Genomic DNA, 22,324 nt, shown 5'->3' with positions numbered 1-22,324 from the left:
CCCACAGACGATCGTTTTTTTCTATCGGTTTTTTAACCATAAGAAAAAATTTAAAACAGATTCTATTTTTTTTCACCGATGGGAAAAAACTGATGGGGACCACACACGATCGGTTCGTCTGATGAAAACGTCCATTTTCATCAGACGAACCGATCGTGTGTACAGGGAGGGCATAAGTCTTTCTTGTGAATGAACAGAAAGCCTACTATTAGTGCTTCCTATTCATTCATCACCAGTGCAGCTGATATTTCACCAAAGCACACCCATCAGGGCATTTAAAAAATGTAAAACATTTATTTTACAAATTTTTAAAAAATTTAAGAAAAAATGCAATGAAGGGCTCATTCACATGTGCGTTGTGCTCTGTAAAGCAATCAGCATTTAGAGCACTCTTCAGACAGCATTTGACAGGCAGTGAAGAGACATATTGCCTCCTCACCGTTTGCTTGAACCCTGCAATAGCACAACCATGTGGCCGCAGGGCACTTGCAGAGCAGTATTATTCACTTGATTGGGTCGCATTTCACAGGGGGTATACAGTAATTCCTGCAATGGCTGCATATATACACCCTGCCCACTGCCTCTTCTGCTAAAGTAGGGTAGCGGTTGGGGGTGGTCAACTGTGGGGTTTTACTGCTCCTTAATGTAAACGAACCCTAAGGGTACTCTGGCCATGTGGTTTGCTCATGCGGTTGAAGACATCTGTTACTCTACAGGGACACAGTGGCTGTAAGAACAGAGCCACGGGTACTAATTTGACAGGTGTGGGCGGGTGGCCCTGAATGCACACTGTCTATGTTTAGGGTCATACACTTGCACCCACACACCTGTGTTCCTACAGCTGCTGTGTCCCCATAGCTTAACATAGGCTGCCTGCACACAGCTTCAAGTGGCTCCAGCCACGGAAACAAACTGCTGATATACACTGTAGAGGCCACAGAGCCTGTGATTGAGCTCCAAGAATAGAGCTTTATTTATTGATTCAATACATTGTTATTTTTTAGATATGGCAGGAATTTTGTTGTGTTTGTGCCAGCTAATAGTGATTTTAGTGTATTTTTAGCATGGGGGGACTGAGGACCCTATAAGGTAGGCTGTACAGGACCCTGTGATTTCTAACAGCAGCCCTGACTATAGCAATAGCGTGATAATAAACCTTTACATAAGCCCAGTGAAGTCTACAGTCCTCTCTCCTCCTAAAGTACACAGATCAGATTGTATTTCTTGGGCTCCAGGGGGCAGGGGGCATAATCCGATGTCACACATTGCACAGCACAGAGCAGAGGGCCTCTACACAGTCTCATAGGGAAACATGCACATCTGAGGCTATCAATCACCTGTTATGTGCAGAGGGGATGTCACCACGAAGTGATAGATGACAGATGCAGATTGCAAGAGAAGCAGAGATCAGCCAGGATCTACACTAGATGGTATAGATTGAGGCAAGTACACTTCATCCCAGATTTCTTGAATGTGTAGTTATCCCTTTGACAATACGCAAGGACTCTGTGAAGCCCCATACACACTATCAGTTTTCCTGACGGGTTTCTCATCAGGTTTACCAAAACCATGTAGTGCAAGGGCCTGCCTGATTGCATACAAATTGAAAATCTTGAGGTTTGACCTCATATTAGATGGTTTTGGTAAACCTGAAGAGAAAACCGTCAGGAAAACTGATAGTGTGTATGGGGCTTACTTGTTAACATTTAGAGTGGAAGAATGTAATTTTCTCACCTTTCACCATTGTATCCAGGGCTGCAATGACATTGGCCTGTGGCAAAGTCGCATGTCCCTCCATTGTGGCATTGGCACTCCTGAGTACAGTTCCTGCCGTAACGACCCTCGGGGCAAGGCTGGCCACAAACTGTGCCCTAAATTAAAACAGAATGGTATCATGCAGCTTAAAGGAATTGAGGCAGCAGCTAATTAAAATGAACGCCTGACCTCATAGGTTTATAACAATTTTCCAGAAGCACAAAATAGTACAAGCTTAAATCTGACAAAGTCATTAATTACAATAATGTAGTTTCACAGATTAGCAGATGATATAGTTAAAGCCATACTTCACCCAAAATGGTAAGTTTCCCTTTTCCAACTCTTCCCCTTTTCCTCTACCACTTTTGGACATGTTAATTTTTCTGGGGGAAGTGGGTACCTGGTTTTAAAAGGTACATGCTCCCACGTCCGCTTGGATTGCCTAGGCAATCTGAACGGAAGTTCGTCCACCCCCCTCCCCCCTCTTAGCCGGCAGCCTTATGTGACAGGTCACAGAAGGCTGCGGGACCATTCACAACCCACAGCGCGGTTCCCCTGCATTTGCAGTTGGAAGCTGACTGTGAAGCCACCAGGAGTCACAGCCGGCAAACACGCCGACGCTGGCCCCCAGATGAGGACAGCACTGAATCCCTGGACAGGTAAGTGTCCTTAAAAGAGTTGTAAACTCACTAAGGTGAAAAAACATCTGAAGATGCCACCCCCCCCCCCCCCCCGAGCCCCCGTTTTACTTACCTGACCCCTCGAAAGTCCCGCGCTCGGTCCCGAGATCCTCTTCGCCGCTCAGCCTGGCCGCTGATTGGCTAGAGCGGATGGATTGAGAGCAGCGCAGCCACTGGCGCTGCTGTCAATCACATCCTGTGACGCGGTGCGCCGAGAGGTGGGGCCGAGTGATACAGTGAGCGGCTATGGCCGCTCGCTGTATCACGGGAGCGCGCCCGCAAGGACTCACCACTGTGCGAGCTCTCTCGCATGAATGTGGTGAGTTCTTGCGGGGAGGACCAGAGACCCCCAAAGATGTGGATCGGGGGCCACTCTGTGCAAAACGAACTGCACAGTAAAGGTAAGTATAACATGTTTGTTATTTTAAAGAAAAAATAAATCCTATAGTGACCCTTTAAATAAAATTTATGAAGGTACGGTCCTTTAATTAAAATTCAGCAGCTACTGTATTTGTAGCTGCTGACTTTTTTTTGGGGGGGGGCAACTGAAGATCCTCTTTAAGTTTGTGTTACATAGACATTTTTTAATGATATGCACATAAAAGCTGAATACCATCCAGATATATAATCCACCCATGTAATCATTAAAAAGTATAAAGACTGTTGCTTAAATCTTTATATTTTCTTCTGTTAGTCCCCTGTAGAGAAAAGGAAAGCCAGGCTCCTGGGCCAGTATGGTAGTACTGCAATGCAGAGTGCTGTCAGTCTGAGGCCCCGTACACACGACCGAGTTTCTCGGCAGAATTCAGCCAGAAACTCGATCGGAGCTGGATTCTGGCGAGAAACTCGATCGTGTGTACACTTTTCAGCGAGGAACCCGTCAAGAAACTCGTTGGGCCGAAAAGAGAACATGTTCTCTATTTCCTCGTTGTTCAATGAGGAAAGTCGGCCCGCCGAGCTCCTCGGCGGCTTCCACACTGAACTCGACGGGGAACTCGATGTGTTTGGCACGTCGAGTTCCTCGGTCGTGTGTACGGGGCCTAACACTGGAAGCTTGCTGACTACAAGGGACAGCAGATGCATCACCTCATCGTTGTGCTGCTCCTACTTGACTGTCTGACCAGCAGACTGGAGGCAGTGAAGTGACCAAGTCAGCAGAATACATTTTTCCAACAATTACCCATTAGAAATGTTGGTACCAACACCACTGTTCTGGTCTGAGAAATGGTCAACTATACAAATCGATATTAACAGAAGTAAAACCAGTAAGAATGATTTTTTTTCCCATTTTACAGTTATATATGAATGGCTAGAGTTAATTGCATGTTGCTTACGGAAGATTTACACTCTAAGTAAAAGTATAATTGACTGTGTTCAATATTTTAGATTGTATGCCCAAACCTCAATTTGTACAGCACTGGAGTATATTAATAGCCATAATACAATTAGTTCAAAATTAATCCCTTTTGAAGCAAATAATGGAAAAATTTACCCTAGAGATTCCTTTTAAAAGTAATTATCGCTTCCTTGGTTTTAATATAATAGAATCCCACTCCTTCAGGCAGTGAAAAGATTAAGAAAGCACTCTGCTGCATTGTGTCACTTAATTAATTACTATTTTTACCAAAGGTCATTGAGCATAAAACAAAAAGGGTTATTGACTGAATTAGTTAATTATCTTTATTGATCAGACTTCAAATGCCAAGCTAACCAAAACAGTGTAATGAGTTCATGGGACGTACCATCCATCCCGCAGGACATGAGCATTCTCCAGTGACGTGGTGGCAAACTCCGCCATTCTGACACGGGCATCTCTCTTCACACTGAGGGCCATGCTTACCCGGCGGGCAAAGGTCCTCACAGCTGAAACAATAGGATAGGCAACATGACTGGCTTTGCATATTGTGAACCTTATTATTCCCACTATTTTAGGAGCCTACATTTTCCTTTTAGAAGATCTTGTTTAGATTTATTGGTCAGAGAAAAAATAGCTTTGTGATCTGCTGATTTCCATGTACATTGGCACTCTACATTGGCTGAATTGGGTATTTTTATTTATTTATTTAATTGGAGGTTCAACAAGTTTTTCTTATTCCTGAGCCCTCATTTACAACCTAAGGCCTCGTACACACGACCATTTTCCTCGATAGAATCCATCAAGAAACTTGGTGGGAGAGCTTTTTTGCCGAGGAAAATGGTCGTATGTATATTTTTCATCGAGGAAACTGTCGAGGAACTCGACGAGGAAAAAAGAGAACAAGTTCTCTTTTTTCTCGACGGGAGTCTCAATTTCCTTGTCGTGTTCCTCGTCGTGCTGGTTTTCGACGAGAAACACGATCGTGTGTATGCTAAGAAACCCGCGCATGCTCTGAATAAAGTATGAGACGGGAGCGCACCTTCGGTAAAAGTAGCGTTTGTAATGGAGATAACACATTTTTCACGCTGTAACAGTCTGAAAAGTGCAAATCGTCTATCACCAAACTTTTAGCAGTAACATGAGATTAGTAAAAGCAGCCCCAAGGGCTGTGCCAGTGGAATCGAACTTCCCCTGACATTGTATGTGTTGGATGTCACCGCGTTTGAGAACAAGGAGATTTGGTCTTGACCGTGTGTACGCAAAGCAAGCTTGTCGAGTTCCTCGACAAGCCTAACAAGGAACTCGTCCAGGAAAACGATGTGTCTTTTCCGACGAGTTCCTCGGTCGTGTGTACGAGGCCTCACACTTTATTACTGTAAGCAAAGGAAAAGTATAAATACTGTTCCTCAAAGATTGGTGTCTACGGCCAGCAAAAAATACTAAAAATGCCACACATATGGTCTAGTTGGACAAGTTTGGAAACAAGCCAACCACTACAATATATTAGTGGGCAGTAACCCATAGTGCTAGAACAGTAAAAAGATATAAGGTTCATCATGAATTTACCTTATATTTTCCGGCCCTCCCAACCCAGTTCCTTGTACATGTACCAAATGCATTAAAAAGGATCCCACCCACAAACACAAAGTCAACAGATGGGCTACCAGCTGAGTACAGAACAATGCATTCACATATTTTTAACACAATAACAGAAAATTATCTAGCTTAAAATGGACAACATCAGTAAACGTTCTTATAATACAACAAATATGGTGAGTGTTTGCAGTCACCAACACAGGGAAAAGTAGGTTCAGGAGATATCACATTTTCCATATTGTGATGGCTGCAAAATATTTTTTCAAGTACATTGGATCCCATATTAGTTTCTATGCAGACAGTTTTCTTCTGCACATTAGGTGGTTGAATGTGAAATGGTTGAATGTGCAGGCACCATGACTGCAATACTTCAGTCTACTAGGGAGTACATAATAAAATTGAGTGGTAGGTTCAGCCCAATGCTATATCTTGGCCTAGGCCAACAAGGTCCAGGCCTAGGGCAGCACTTTGCAGGGGGGCAGCACGAAAAGAGTCCCTTGCGTTACACTGTTAGGCAAATTAGTCTAGCGCTCCTATAAAATGGCCACACTGCTTCCAATATGCGGGCGGCCGGCATTCCGCAGCCGTGGGGGAGGGGGGGGGGGCGACTTTTCTAATTTTGACTATCCTATCATCCTGGACCACAAACCTTCCTCACTGTGCTATATGTTTCTGCTGCACTATTGGCATGATTTTGTCTTCTTATGCTGCGTACACACGATCAGAATTTCCAACATGAAAACCGTGGATTTTTTTCCGATGGAATGTTGGCTCAAACTTGTGTTGCATACACACGGTCACACAAATGCGGTCGAAAATTCCGACCGTCAAGAACGCAGTGACGTACAACATTACAACGAGCCGAGAAAAATGAAGTTTAATGATTCCGACCATGCGTAGGATTTTTCTCCGTCGGAATTGCATACAGACGATTGGGACTTTTCCCGCCGGAAAATTTGAGAACCAGCTCTCAAATTTTTGCCCGTCGGAAATTCCGACAGAAAATGTCTGATAGGGCCTACACACGCTCGGATTTTCCAACCAAAAGCTCACATCAAACTTTTCTTGGAGTCCTCTCCATAAAATTATCAGAAATTTGTAGAACTATAGGCAACACTTTTTTTTATTTTGGATAGAGTAAGGGAGGGTTATAGCCCCTGTCAATTTTTTACCATCCCTGTCTTTTGCAGAGCTTTCCCTTCACTTCCTGCCCCATAGACAAACAAAGTGAGTGGAAATATATGCAAATTAAGGGAATCCATTGCCCCCCCCCCACGCCCTAAGAACTAGTGTCCCCACTTGAAAATTTCAGGGCGGGTCTTAAACAACAAGGGGTGTGGCCTTGACAGGAAGGGGTAAATTGTATTGGAATTAGGGGGTGCATGAATTTAGTCAGGGCTAGGGCAGCACAAAACCTAAATACACTACTGGTTCAGCCATGTGTTTATTTCTATGGATGGGCAGCATTGAAGCAAAATAATGTCACGATAGCTGATCTATAAAGGAATAATAGTTATCAGAACAGGATTTACTACCATGTCTGATTGTTGTACTTCCTATATGGCTGCCGTCTCCCCACCTCATAGATGCAAAATCATTTGTTGTCATTTCATGCCCATGAGAATTTTTATGCTACTGTGGTAGGAATTGCTGATATCATCATTTGAAAAAGTAGTCATGCTTGTTGATGAACACACCATATAAGGATTCTCATTTAGTTCATACTTACAATGCACCGGTGTATCCAGGAGGACATCGGCACTCTCCAGTTACATGATCACAAGTTGCTCCATTTTGACACTGACACTTTTGTTGGCAGTCATTTCCATACGTGCCTGGATTACAGAGAGCCTCGCAGCGCCAGCCCTTGAAGCCAGAAGCACAGTGACACGCTCCTGTAATGGGATTGCACAGTGCGCCATTTTTACACTGACACCGACTACTGCAGTGTGGGCCCCAATGGTCAACATCACAAGCTGCAAAATAATGATGAAAAAAGAAGCTGTTTATAACATGTTTACAGGAGGATGATGGATGACAGTGAAAAACACGACTTGCACTCAGTACGTGACTTGATCAATAACATCATCTGCAACAAGGCATGCAACTCCAAAAAATTGGAAGGATTGATTGCAGGATATCTGGAGCTACTGACTAAGCAGGAAACAGTATTGGATGTTGAAGTATACCTGTCTTCGGAAGAGCAACAGCAATCATTATTAATGATACTCAATAAAAAGTAATTTATGGAGGCTTGTTCAGAAGAAATAGTAGGGTTACCCAAAGTAGCCAATCAGATGGCAGTTACTGTCTATCTGCACTAATTATACTAAGTAGCGCCACAAAACTGGGCTATTTATATATTTTACTAACAGGAGTTAGGTACAGTAATGCATAAGAACCGATAATATTTGATGTTAATGAAGTCAATGAGTGATAGACTATTTTGATTGGCTGCTATAGGTTTTTTCACTTTGCAGATTTCCCTTTACCTGAAATAAACCCACCCATGTTGTAGAATAGAATATAGAGGGCCAGATTCAGAAAGATCAGCGGATCTTTCTGCTGGCGTAACGTATCCCCGATACGTTACGCCGCTGTAACTTTGGGCGCAAGTTCTGTATTCTGAAAGAACTTGCGCCCTTATTTACGGCAGCGTAACGTATGTGTTGCGGCGTAAGGCCGCGTAATTCAAATGGGGATGCTGGGGGCGTGTTTTATTTAAATTTGACTTGACCCCGCGTTTTTTTTACGTTTTTTTTGAACGGCGCATGTGCCGTCCGTAAAATATCACAGTGTGCATTGCTCCAAATTACGTCGCAAGGACGTATTGGATTTGACGTGAACGTAAATGACGTACAGCCGTATTCGCGAATGACTTACGCAAACGACGTAAAAAATTCAAAATTCGACGCGGGAACAACGGCCATACTTAACATTGAGTACGCCTCATAATAGCAGGGGTAACTATACGCCGGAAAAAGCCGAATGCAAACAACAACAAAAAATGCGCCGGCCGGACGTACGTTCGTGGATCGCCGTAACTAGCTAATTTGCATACTCGACGTGGAATTCGACGGAAACGCCACCTAGCGGCCGGTGGAAAAAATGCATCTACGATCCGACGGCGTACTAAGACGTACGCCTGTCGGATCAATCCCAGATGCAGTCGTATCTTGTTTTGTAGATACAAAACAAAGATACGACGCGGGAAATTTAAAATTACGCGGCGTATCAATAGATACGCCGGCGTAATTCTTTTATGAATCTGGCCCAGAGTCTATAAAATGTATGTTGCAAGGTAAACTTTGACATCTTAACTAAGATTTGAATTGGAAAGTGAAGTTATCTTTAACCACTTCAGCCCCTGAAGGATTTACACCCTTCTTCCTGACCAGAGCACTTTTTGCTATTCGGCACTGCTTTGCTTTAACTGACAATTGCGCAACGCTGTACCCAAACAAAATTGACATCCTTTTTTTCTCACAAATAGAGCTTTATTTTGGTGGTATTTGATCACCTCTACGGTTTTTATTTTTTGCGCTTTAAACAAAAAAAATAAGTACATTTTGAAAAAAAAAGCAATATTTTTTACTTTTTGCTATAATAAATATCCCACATTTTTTTCCCCTCAGTTTAGGACGATATGTATCCTTCTACATATTTTTGGTAAAAAATTTGAAATAAGGGTATATTGATTGCTTTGCGCAAATGTTTTAGTGTCTACAAAATAAGGGGTAGTTTTATGGCATTTTTATTATTATAATTTTTTTTACTAGTAATGGCAGCGATCTGTGATTTTTATCGGGACTGCAACATTATGGTCGACAGATTGGACACTTTTGACACATTTTTGGGACCATTGACAATTTTACAGCCCTATAAAAATGCACCGATACTGTAAAAATGTAATTGTCAGGGAAGGGGTTAACACTAGGGGGCGATCAAGGAGCTAACTGGGTTCCCTCACTGTGTTCTAACTGAAGGAGGATGGGACTTACTAGGTGAGATGAAAGATCGCTGTTCAAAATTTGTATTAAAGTGGAGGTTCACCCAAAAAATAAAATTTTAACATTAGATTGAGGCTAATTACGGGAAGCAGAAACGTTTTTTTTTTTTTAAATCAATGCAGTACTTACCGTTTTAGAGATAGATGTTCTCTGTGGCTTCCAGGTATGGGCTGCGGGACTGGGCGTTCCTATTTGATTGACAGCCTTCCGACCGTCGCATACAGCGCATCACGAGTTTCCGAAAGTAGCGGAACGTCAGTGCGCAGGCGCCGTATAGAGCCGCACCGACGTTCGGCAACTCGTGACGCGCTGTATGCGACCGTCGGAAGGCTGTCAATCAAATAGGAACGCCCAGTCCCGAAGACCATACCCGGAAGTGGCGGAGAACATCTATCTCTAAAACGGTAGGTACTGCATTGTTTTGAAAAAAAAAACACCCGATTCTTCTTCCCGTAATTAGCCTCAATCTAATGTTAAAAAAAAAATTCGGGTGAACCCCTGCTTTAACACACGACCAGTCATTTCTCCCCTGAAAAAAACAGGATACACACACAGATCCCGGTTCTCACTCTGACAAGAGTGATCGCGGGTGCCCGGCGGTCATCGCATTGGCTCCGGCGGCGAAGCGACGCAAGGTAATGTCGATTTGCCCAGCTGAACCAACCTGCCGCTGGAAAACTGTGGCGGCTAATAAAAATGCAATAGATAAAAACAAAATGTTGACTTTTTTTTTTTAGTATAAATAAGGAACTAGTTAGAGGATAGGAAAACAGTATAAATTCACGTTTTATTTCTTTCAACGGGGTAGATGAGAGAATGGCACAAAGCATTACTTCAGTAGGGCATTGGCCCAAATATAATTTAGTGAAGCAGGTTTATACCAAGCCAACATAACACACACCACCCAATCAAGGAAAAAATGACTTTACTATTCTGGAATGCCAAATTGTTCCATGTTACAGTGACAAAGTATGAGTTTGCCTAAAATACCATGTTCTTGGGGCCGTTTAAAGTAGAACTAAATGCATTTTTCATTTTGGATAGAATAAAGAAGTCGTTTTGACATCTATGTCCCATTGGAAAGATTTCCCTTCACCTCCTGTTCCATACCCAAAACAGGAAGTGAGAGGAAATCCCTCCAAAGTGAGGGAATCCCTTGTTGTCACCAGAATCACCAGAACTAGTGTCCTTATTCAAAGATTTCCCCTCTATTACTCTTTTGAAGACAACCCGAAATTTGGGATTTTCTTGCACTTTCACTTTTGGTGATGCTGGTAAACCTGACAGATAGGGAGAGTGAATTTCTCTAATGGGGGAGCAGAAAGCATTAAAAACCTGACAGATGTTCTAATCCCTCTCCGACCTCAGGTACTGCTGCTCCTGACTACTAGTATTTGGAGTGAGATTTGGTGACTTTGGACTTGATAAAACCCAGTGGACCAACACCAGCAGATGACATGGCTCCCCAAGTCATCACCGACTGTGGAAACTTCACACTGGACCTCATACAACTCAGATTCTGTGCCTCTCCACTCTTCCTCCAGACTCTGGGACCTTGATTTCCAAATGAAATGCAAAATTTTCCACAGTCCGTGATGATTTAGGGAGCCATGTCATCTGCTGGTGTTGGTCCACTGTGTTTTATCAAGTCCAAAGTCAATGCAGCGCTCTACCAGGAAATTCTAGAGCGCTTCATGCTTCCCTCTGCTGACTAGCTTTCTGGAGATGCGGATTTCATTTTTCAGCAGAGCTTGGCACCTGCCCATACTGCCAAAAGTACCAATACCTGGTTTAACCACTTAAGGACCGGACCAATATGCTGCTACATGACCCAAGGCGTTTTTATAATTCGGCACTGCGTCGCTTTAACAGACAATTGCGCGGTCGTGCGACGTGGCTCCCAAACAAAATTGGCGTCCTTTTTTCCCCACAAATAGAGCTTTCTTTTGGTGGTATTTGATCACCTCTGCGGTTTTTATTTTTTGCGCTATAAACAAAAATAGAGCGACAATTTTAAAAAAAATGCAATATTTTTACTTTTTGCTATAATAAATATCCCCCAAAAACATATATAAAAATAGTTTTTCCTCAGTTTAGGCCGATACATATTCTTCTACCTATTTTTGGTAAAAAAAATCGCAATAAGCGTTTATCGATTGGTTTGCGCAAAATTTATAGCGTTTACAAAATAGGGGATAGTTTTATTGCATTTTTATAATTTTTTTTTTTTTACTACTAATGGCGGCGATCAGCGATTTTTTTCGTGACTGCGACATTATGGCGGACACTTCGGACAATTTTGACACATTTTTGGGACCATTGTCATTTTCACAGCAAAAAATGCCTTTAAATTGCATTGTTTATTGTGAAAATGACAGTTGCAGTTTGGGAGTTAACCACAGGGGGCGCTGTAGGATTTAGTGTTCACCTAGTGTGTGTTTACAACTGTAGGGGGGTGTGGCTGTAGGAATGACGTAATTGATCGAGTCTCCCTATATAAGGGATCACTCGATCGATGCAGCGCCATAGTGAAGCACACGGAAGCCGTGTTTACATACGGCTCTCCCCGTTCTTCAGCTCCGGGGAGCGCTCGCGACGGAGCGGCTATAAACGAATAGCCGCGCCGTCGTCCCGGATCGCTCCCCGAGGGAATCCGATCGCCGCATGTAGCGCGGGGGGGTCCCGATCGGACCCCCCACCCGCTAGAAGACAGGGACGTACAGGTACGCCAATGTGCCTGTACGTGCCATTCTGCCGATGTATATATACATGCGGCGGTCGGGAAGGGGTTAATGATCATGGTATCACTGTGCTTGATTGGCAAGCAAACTGGCCTGACCTAAACCCCATAGAGAATCTGTTATGAGGAAGATGAGTGACATCAGACCCAACAATGCAGACAACCTGGGCTTCCATGACACCTCAGCAGTGCCACAGGCTGATTGTCTCCATGCCACGCCGCATTGATGCAGTACCGGTAATTCATGAAAAAGGAGCCCCGGCCAAGTATTGACTGCATACTACACTGTACATGGACATACTTTTTTTAAGTCAACATTTATTTATTTAAAATCCTTTTTTTTTTTTTTTATTGGTATTATGTATTCAAATTTTCTGAGATACTGAATTTTGGGTTTTCACTAGCTGTTAGCCATATTCAAAATTAAAAGACCGAAATGCTTGATATACTGTATATCATCTATATAAAATATATGAGCTTCACTTTTTAAATTGAATTACTGAAACAAATGAACTTTTTGTTGATTTTCTAATTTTATGAGATACACCTGTATGTGGAAAAAGGAGCGATGTTTTTTTTTACATAAATTTAATTCGTCAAGTTTTGATGGTGTACTATTTTAATGTAATAAATATTTCTAGGGATTTATTACTTTTACAGAAACAAAGAAAACTAAATGTATACGGTTTATTTTGTGAACTGATAATGATACTTTTATATCACTGAGCTGTAAAGTAAATATGGTGGTTTTGCTTAAGGACACATTTTTGTTTTGGATGATGGGTGGATCAAAGTATTATGTGAACACAATAACAGCAATGAAATGTTATACCTGATGCAGGGAAAAAAGGGTGAAAAAGGGATTTACATTCCAAGTGTGTAGCTGAAGTCCTGTGTTGCATGAATATATCTGAATTATGGTAGATGAAAGCAGAACTTTACTCTCTCAATCAACACTATTTTTAAATTGTATGCTGCTAGCATTAGAAAATAGATAGGAAGGTATATTATATTTACTTATATTACATTTGTTCAGTTACTTCTCAGGAATCTTCAGGATGGGAGATGGTGTTTTCTCTAAGCACACCCTCCCACCTGTATGCCTGAGCTAAGGGCAGATGGATTCCAGGAAGTAACTGCTACATGAATAATCTGCCCTTGATTTCTAAGCAAAATAAAGCATGGAGACATGGGGGTTGAGTTACTAAAATGGACAGTGCAAAATCTGGTGCAGATGTGCATGGTAGCCAATCAGCTTCTAAGTTGAGCTTGTTTAACTACTTAAGACCCGGACCAAAATGAAGGTAAAGGACCCGGCCAGTTTTTGCGATTCGGCACTGCGTCGCTTTAACTGACAATTGCGCGGTCGTGCGACGTGGCTCCCAAACAAAATTGGCGTCCTTTTTTTCCCCACAAATAGAGCTTTCTTTTGGCGGTTTTTATTTTTTTTCGCTATAAACAAAAATAGAGCTACAATTTTGAAAAAAAATCTATTTTTTTTACTTTTTGCTATAATAAATATCCCCCAAAAATATATATAAAAAAAAAATTCCTCAGTTTTGGCCGATACGTATTCTTCTACCTAATTTTGTTAAAAAAAATCGCAATAAGTGTTTATCGATTGGGTGGCGCAACATTTAAAGCGTTTACAAAATAGATGATAGTTTTATTGCATTTTTATTATTTTTTTTTTACTACTAATGGCGGCGATCAGCGATTTTTTTCATGACTGCGACATTATGGCGGACACATCGGACAATTTTGACACATTTTTGGGACCATTGTCATTTTCACAGCAAAAAATTCTATAAAAATGCATTGTTTACTGTGAAAATGACAATTGCAGTTTGAGAGTTAACCACTAGGGGGCGCTAAAGGGATTAAGTGTGACCTCATATGTGTTTCTAACTGTAGGGGGCGGGGCTGGACGTGTGATTTCATTGATCGCCTTTCCCTATATCAGGGAACACACGATCAATGACAGCGCCACTGTGAAGAACGGGGAAGCTGTGTTTACACACAGCTCTCCCCGTTCTTCAGCTCCGGGGACCGATCGTGGGACTCCAGCGGTGATCGGGTCTGATGGTCCCGCGGCCACGAAGCTTCGGACCGGGTCGCGGGCGCCCGCGACCCACGGCTGGGCACTTAAAGTAGACGTACGTGCTTGTGCCCAGCCATGCCATTCTGCCGACTTGCATTGACTTCTGTTAATAAAGTCGCATGCAAGCCGCAATGAAGTTGCATGGCAAAGTCTCACCTTAAGCGACTTTCTGGGAGTGTGATCCAAGGCCAATTCTGATTTGGCTTTACCTGTGCAGAGCCAAATCTGGGAAATCCTTAGCTAACCAGACCTGGGCTGAGATACAGCAAACGTATTACTTGTTAACATCATGAGGATATTAAGCAATAGACCTTGTCCCTAATGCCAGATAGGTGGGTGAGAATCAGATATTTACAGACACACAAGATGTCTGTGGCCAGGGAGATGATACATACTTGCATTAAATATTAAATCTAGAAATATCACTGCTAGAAAAAGGAAATAATGCCATGGATTTCCAAAACTACTACAGCACAGTCACATCAAACTCTAATAGGAGGCCATGAACATCACCTAACACACAACAGAAACATAACTCCTCCATGCCACTATGTCTCCTTTCACCTAACAAAAAAGACTAACTACAACCATTTTTTTTTCCGCTTTGGATAGTGTAGTTAAAAGTTTCTTTCTATTTGTGGCCCCACTTCCTGTGACATCAGAACAACAAATTGCACAGCTGTCCAGACAGGAAGTTAGGGGAAAACTCTACAATAGGGACACAGACAAAAATAAAAACCTGCAGGAAGTTGTAATTCTCCATCATTCTAAAATAAAAACCTGCAGCAAGTTGTAATCCTCCATCATTCTAAAATAAAAACCTGCACGTTTCTAATTCTCCATTGCATTTTGGAATATAAAGCAGAGAGCTGCTGCTCCTTCATTATCCAGTCTCAGTCTTAACAGAGCTGTATTGTGAACTGCTGGTGTGGGGAAATGTAAATGGCCAGGACCATGTATGGAGTTTGGCAGGAGTATTAAACTGCTGAAATAGGATGACAACATGTTTTGGGAAATTACACAGTTCACAGGATTGTCCTTCTGCTGTCCATTCAGCTGTTTGCCTACACCTACACTCTAAACAAATGACTTCACTACACTATTAAAAGCAATTTAACCTGGATCCTGATCTAAGACATCAACACCAAGCAAGCAAGTAACTTAGATTATTATGAATAAATTGTCCATTACAGCTATATTCACTTATTTCCAACAAAGACTATATAGACACATGATCATCAAACCAATAGTAGCTTGTTGGCTATCCCATTCCATGAGTTGTTCCCCTGCCTCCCTTTGTAACTACAAACAGTCTCCACTCCTCTGGGAAGGCATTCTACAGGGTGGGCCATTTATATAGATACACCTTAATAAAATGGGAACGGTTGGTGATATTAACTTCCTGTTTGTGGCACATTAGTATATGTGAGGGGGGAAACTTTTCAAGATGGGTGGTGACCATGGCGGCCATTTTGAAGTCGGCCATTTTGAATCCAACTTTTGTTTTTTCAATAGGAAGAGTGTCATGTGACACATCAAACTTATTGGGAATTTCACAAGAAAAACAATGGTGTGTTTGGTTTTCATGTAACTTTATTCTTTCATGAGTTATTTACAAGTTTCTCTTTGTTTACAGCCATTGACATGTCGCCGAGGTTAACACGTGCAGAGCGGATAAAAATTGTGTTGATGTCTGGTAAACGCAGTAACTGGGTCATTGCAGCAGATTTCAATGCAAGACAGCCTACGAGACCACCCATCTCCAATGCTACAGTTAGCAAACTGCTTGCTAGGAGCCCTTTCACACTGGAAACGCCTATAGCGGAGCGTTTAAATAGCGGTAAAACACCACGATTTTTCCGTGATTTTACAGCGTTTTCAATTCATTTCAATGGAGGGGGGTGTTTTTGGATGCTGCTTGCAGGACTTTTCTCAACGCTCCTCCAGCGCAATGCCTCAGTGTGAAAGGGTCCATTGAGATGCATGGGGAGCATTTTATGAGCGTTTTAATAACAATATTTTTACCGCGAAAACGCGGCAAAAACGCAGCAAAACCGCACCAGTGTGAAAGGGCTCTAAGTTTTGTGAAACTGGTTCAGTGTTGGATTTGCCAAAATGTGGACGCATGAAATCTGTCACTAATGAAGAAACATCAGTGACTGTCCTAGCTTCATTCAGCAAGAGCCCACAGCGTAGCACTCGCCGCATGTCACTGGAGAGCACATTGAACACATTTTATAAGTGGTAAGAAACTTGTAAATAACTAATGAAAGAATAAAGTTACGTTAAAACCAAGCACACCATTGTTTTTCTTGTGAAATTCCCAATAAGTTTGATGTGTCACATGACCCTCTTCCTATTGAAAAAACAAAAGTTGGATTCAAAATGGCCAACTTCAAAATGGCCGCCATGGTCACCACCCATTTTATTAAGGTGTATCCATATAAATGGCCCACCCTGTATAAGAATTTACAGTGTGCCTGTGGGAATATGTGTCCATTCAGCCAAAATAGAAATGGTGTTGTCAGTATTGATTTTGGACATGAAAACCTGGCTTGTTTCAATTCACCACAAAGGTGTTCAATAGAGTTGAGGTCAGAGTTCTGTGCAGCCCACTTAAAGTGGTTCTAATGGCAGAAGGTTTTTTACCTTCATGTATTCTTTGAATGAAGGTAAAAAAATACTTTTAGGTAAATCTCCCCCACAGCCCCCCCCCCCCAATACTTACCTGAACCCCATCTCGCTCCAGTGATGTGCTCGAGAGTCTCGGCTCCCCCCAGGTCTCTCTCTCCTCATTGGCCCCCCGCAGAAGCGGGAGCCATTGGCCCCTTCTCCTGTCAATCACAGCCAGTGAGCTAATGTGGAGAGACCAGGGAAGGGCAGAGCCAAGCCAAGGACAATATCCATTCACAGGTATACGGCTCTCCTGAGTCTGCTCGAGTGCCCCCATAACAAGAGGCTTGCTATTGGGGGCACTCGGTAAGGTGGAGGAGCCAGGACCACTGGCAGGGGACCCCAACAAAAAAGAGGTTCGGTGCTGCTCTGTGCAAAACCATTGGACAGAGCAGGTAAGTATAACATGTTTATTATTTTTTTATTTTTTTTATTTTAACCTTTAGAATTACTTTAATTTACTATACACCAAACTCATCCTTATGGACATGGCTTTGTGCACCCAAACTCAATAATTTGAAGGGCTGTCAACATATTTTTGGCCATATGGAGTAGGTGCTTATCAACTGATGAGCAATGTTTTTATCTCTGAGGCCTCCTACACACGTCCGAGGAACTCAACGGGCAAAACACATCGTTTTGCTCGTCGAGTTCCTTGTGAAGCCGCGAGGATCTCGGCGAGACAAATTTTCCCATTGCGGTCGGGGAAAAAGAAGACGTGCTTTCTTTTTGGCCCGACGAGATCCTCGACGGTTTCCTTGTTGAAAAGTGTACACACGACCGGTTTCCTCGGCAAAAAAAAAAAACAGCAAGTTTCTTGCTGGTTTTTGCCGAGAAACTTGGCCGTGTGTACGAGGCCTCAGTGCTATATTGTTAGTAGAAGATGCTCAAATTATGGATCATTGTTTCCAAAACCCTATGTTGTTAGGGCACAGGTGTCAAACACAAGGCCCGCGGGCCGAATCCGGCAATCCAGACCATTTCATGTGGCCCTCACACCTCTCCTGCAGCCCTCCTCTGGTCCTCCTCCAGACCCTTACTTTCTGCTTTCTAGCAAAGCATCCAGCTTCTTCCCAGCAGCAGCATAAGGAAAGGGGGGTGCACTGTGATGTAAGGGAGAGTGGGGGACTCAATTTCTGATGGTGGGGTGGCTCTGGACATCTAATGTAAGGGGAGGGGATGCGCTGGATATCTAATCTTACAGATACAACCTTCCCTTTTGAGGGCAATCATTATGCTGATGTGGCCCATGATGAAATTGAGTTTGACACCCCTGTGTTAGGGGAGAGAGAATAGTTGGGACTAATCCCAGTGATGTGTTTCATTCAAAGTCCCGCTGTCCCCTTGTCCCTATTTTGCCCCTTGTTGTCCACCCCTGTGTTAGGGTATTATCAGTTGCTGGTGTTAGCACAAATAATTATGTTTTCTTTCCAATAAAAAATGATACTGTTTATAATATTTTTTTTTTTTTAAATGAATGTCTGATAAATTGTGTTACTTACATATCAGTGTAACGTAAAATAAAAGGCACAACATTTACGTGAAGAATGTTTTTAGTACGGCAATCTGTAATCTACTAATTACGTACGCATTTTTCTAGTGATAGTTCTAATTATTTATTCAATGAATAGATGTTATCCAGTCAGCAGTAAAAGCAAAGCTCATTCATCCCACAAGGCTTAGACAAAACGTTGGCGATGACAGGCTCTCCGACAGAACGATTCCACAATTGATTACATAGAGAAGTTAATTTAGTCTTTAGGCAAAGTCTGTTTTGTGCGACATGGAGAAATCAAGCTATTTAATGGACTTTACGCGAGGTTGATTTTAAGGCAGATAAACATTCTTGTAGAGCTTAGTTGCAAAGACTAAAAAAACGATGACTTTATTCCTTTATAATTCTTCATATACAGTATGTCCGAGTCTCAGAGAAAAGAGCAAAACAGTGACAGAATGAGACACAGGAAATATCTCTGACCAGCCCAGTCTGAGCAATTGAGAATGACCTCCGGGCAGCAAGTCCAGCTGTTCCAAGAAAAATATCAAAACCACCGATGCCCAAGAAATGATTCAGTGGTAGTGGAGGGTTAGGAGCGTGAGCTTCCATGTAGGTGTGGTACTGGTATTATACACAGTATTCAGGCACCACTTTAAACTCTCCACATTACTTTCCTGACACTAAGGTTCAGGAGTATTTAGAGCCGGTTCACACTGGGGCGACCTGGGATCCGACTTCAAGTCGCCCCAAGTTGCGCGGTCGAGAAAATGAATGGAAGTGAATGGGAGCCGTCTTAATGTACACTACTGAAGTCGCTCCGACTTCAGAAAAGGTTCCTGTACTACTTCAATCCGACTTCTAGGCGACCTGTACCCATTGATTCCAATGGAAGTCGCCTCCAAGTCGTATCCCCGTTCACAGTGAGGCAACTTTACAGGAAGTTCCCCCCAGTGTGAACCTGTTCTAGGGCAAGCCCCTCCCTCCCACAGGGGAACTCCACGCCAAATTTTAAATAAAAAAACGGCATGGGTTCACCTCCAGGGGCATACCTGGCCCCTAGGTCTGGTATGGATTTCAAGGGGACCCCCCTATGCCGAAAAAATGGCGTGGGGTCCCCCCCAAATCCATACCAGACCCTTATCCGAGCACGCAGACCGGCCGTCAGGAAAGGGGGCCGTCAGGACAGGCAAGCGCCCCCCCCCCCCTGAACCGTACCAGGCGGCATTCCCTCAACATGAGGGGGGTGCTTTGGGGCAGGAGGGCCCTGTGGCCCCCCACCCCGACTTCGGCTCAATAGCAATTCTTTTACTTTTTTGCACATATGTAAAAATCATCTGCATAAAATTACTCAAGAACATTATATATTTTCTGAAAGTAAAGACCTTGTAGAATAAAATGATAGTAGTTTTTTGATGCACGATATTTATTAATTTTTTTATTTATTATAGATATTTATATAGCGACTACAATTTACGCTGCACTTTACATCTATATTGTACATTCACATCAGTCCCTGCTTTAAAGAATCTTACAATCTAAGGTGCCTAAAACCTAGTGCACACGGGTCAAATGTCGGGGGACATCGGCGGGTTTAATGAAAACTAGGCAACATTTGGCCCATGTGTAAGGCAGCCGGTCTGACAAGCTGGCCGTTTGGCCCTTTTCTGTCAGACGAGCATGCTGAAAAACCAGCACCCGACTGGCTCCCGGCCAGCTTCTGTCAATGGGGCATGACCGAAAAAGGTCAAAACACAAAAGAACAGCAGAGGAGGTTGATGTACTAATCAGATCTGTGTTGAAAAAAAAAGAACTAGTGATGTACCAGGCTTAACTCACATTTACATGCACAATAAGGACAGGTTAGACAGGCAGGAGCTAATTAACCTATGAGCATATCTTGGAGTGTAGGAGGTAACCCACACAGGGACAGAGAGAACAGGCAAACTCCAGGCAAGTAGTGCTGATCTGATCTCTGCTCGCCAGCTGCGCGAATTGTCAGACCGTATCCTCGGCTTGCCAGCAAAAACGATAAGCCTGAGAAACACCAGTGATCGGCAGGGGTTGGGGAACGACCCCTTCTGCTTCTAAAAGTAATCCAGCAGCTAATTATCCGTTTGGATGGCTTTTATGAGAGAGACAATCGCCGGCTGAAAAAAATAGCCACTTCCCTGGCTGTATCAGACAGAAAATGACAGCTTTTGACCGGAATTAAGGAAATCATCGTAATTTCCCAGATTCCTTTACTGCAGGGGAGATTGAGGAGCAGATGTTCATTGGTCTCCTCCTGCTCACAATTCTGAACCCCTCAGATGTGGTCCCCAGAAAGAGCATGAGAGCCTGATAACTATGGAGGGGGGGTACCAATGGGGGGTAGCCTACACCACCTGCACTTTAAAAGTGATTAGGCAACTATTCAGCCGTCCCTATCACTTTTACTTTACAACAGGCAGCCTGCTGAAGAAAACAAGCACAAGCTTATGGCTGCTTCTGCTTAAAGTGGTTGTAAACCCAACCACACAACTTTCACCTACAGGTAAGCCTAGACCTACAGGGTTAAGGAGATATTTTCACAAAGAACGTCACCAATATCTACGGCACTGAGTGTGCCGTTTTTGTGAATGGCATCATTGGGGTTAATGCCCTGTTTTTTGCGAATGCGCGGGGATCTGCCGGTGCCACGCGCATGCGCGGGAGTGACGTCATCGCCGCTCCGGTCAATCACAGCGCCGGAGCGGCGATAACAGGAAGTAGCTACGAGGGGACATGGTGGCGCGGTGGACGGGACCGAGGAGGACTTTGGGGGCTTCGATCGCAGGTAAGTGCCACATAATGAGCTAGTATGCTGTGCATACTAGCTCATTATGCCTTTCTCTTGCAGATGTTTTTTTGTTTAAAAAAAAAATTGATGAGGGTTTACTTGCTCTTTAACCCGTCACTCTCTTATTATGTACATTCCAAGAGCTGAAGTAGTTAAAATGACCTGTGCAATGGTTTTCCACACAGCCTCTTCTTCTGGGGTCCCCCCACCAGCGTTCCTGGCTCCTCCTCTCTTCTGAGCACTTCTGCGGGCTCACTTCTAAGCCTGGCTATATGTGTCCATTACCACACATAGCGCAGCTCGGCCCTGCCCCCTCATCTCACTGTATATGACTGACAGCAGCAGAAGCAAATGGCTCCCTCTGCTGCCTTCATGTCCAGTGAAGAGAGAGAGAGAGAGAGAGAGAGAAGCGCTGCTGATATCATGCACATTGCTGGATTAAGGCAGGATTCACACCTTTGCATTTTTTGTGCTTATGCAGTTTGCGGATTTGCACTACAGTCCATTTAACATGGTTTCCCATGGAACACGTTCTGTAGTGCCAATCTGCAATATGCAAAAAGCACTAAAGATGCATAGGTGTGAATCCAGCCTCAGATCGAGCTCAGGTAAGTATCTAGGAGGGGGTGGAGGTGGGGGAACTGATCACAGAAGGTTTTTTAACTTAAAGTAGATGTAAACCCACTCTCATCATTTCTAAACTACTGACATAGTGCTAATCTATAAGGATATATATGCCTCCTGCATGTATCCTTGCCTGTCAATTGTCTCCCCTCTGTCTGTTATAAGAACTGAAAAACTTCAGATTCTGTGGGTGGATCTGTTGTCTGGAGCTCGGTGGGTGGAGTCATGATGTCAGTAGACTCTCCGCCCTCCTCTACACTCTCCTTGTCAACATGCATTTTCCTGTGTATTCCTTACACCAAATTCTGCTATGATCACCAACATCCAGTCAAAATCCAGAAAAGTAACCACATGACTTCAGAAAAGGAGTGGGGGTGGGAATTAAAAAATAATCCCTTTCCGAAGCGCATGAGATATGTAAATAACCTGTCACTCACAGCAAAGGGGCGGAACGGACTAAGGTTTTTCTCTG

At 43.2% G+C, this 22,324-nt stretch overlaps 1 protein-coding gene across 2 annotated transcripts in view; it reads right to left on the bottom strand.

The window, feature by feature from the left end:
- The window catches only part of MEGF10 (multiple EGF like domains 10), a 180,468-nt gene that overhangs the window by 65,291 nt on the left and 92,853 nt on the right, over positions 1-22,324 (bottom strand). For both annotated transcript variants that reach the window (XM_040344756.1, XM_040344748.1), the window contains exons 6-8: positions 7,118-7,364; positions 4,178-4,298; positions 1,735-1,871 (exon numbers count right to left, since the gene is read on the bottom strand). In XM_040344756.1, the coding sequence (XP_040200690.1) occupies positions 1,735-1,871; positions 4,178-4,298; positions 7,118-7,364 (505 nt within the window). The remainder of the gene's footprint in view (positions 1-1,734; positions 1,872-4,177; positions 4,299-7,117; positions 7,365-22,324) is intronic.

Source organism: Rana temporaria, chromosome 1 (assembly GCF_905171775.1).
Source record: "Rana temporaria chromosome 1, aRanTem1.1, whole genome shotgun sequence".
Taxonomy (NCBI): Eukaryota; Metazoa; Chordata; class Amphibia; order Anura; family Ranidae; genus Rana; species Rana temporaria.
This window is presented reverse-complemented; position numbering and strand designations above follow the sequence as displayed.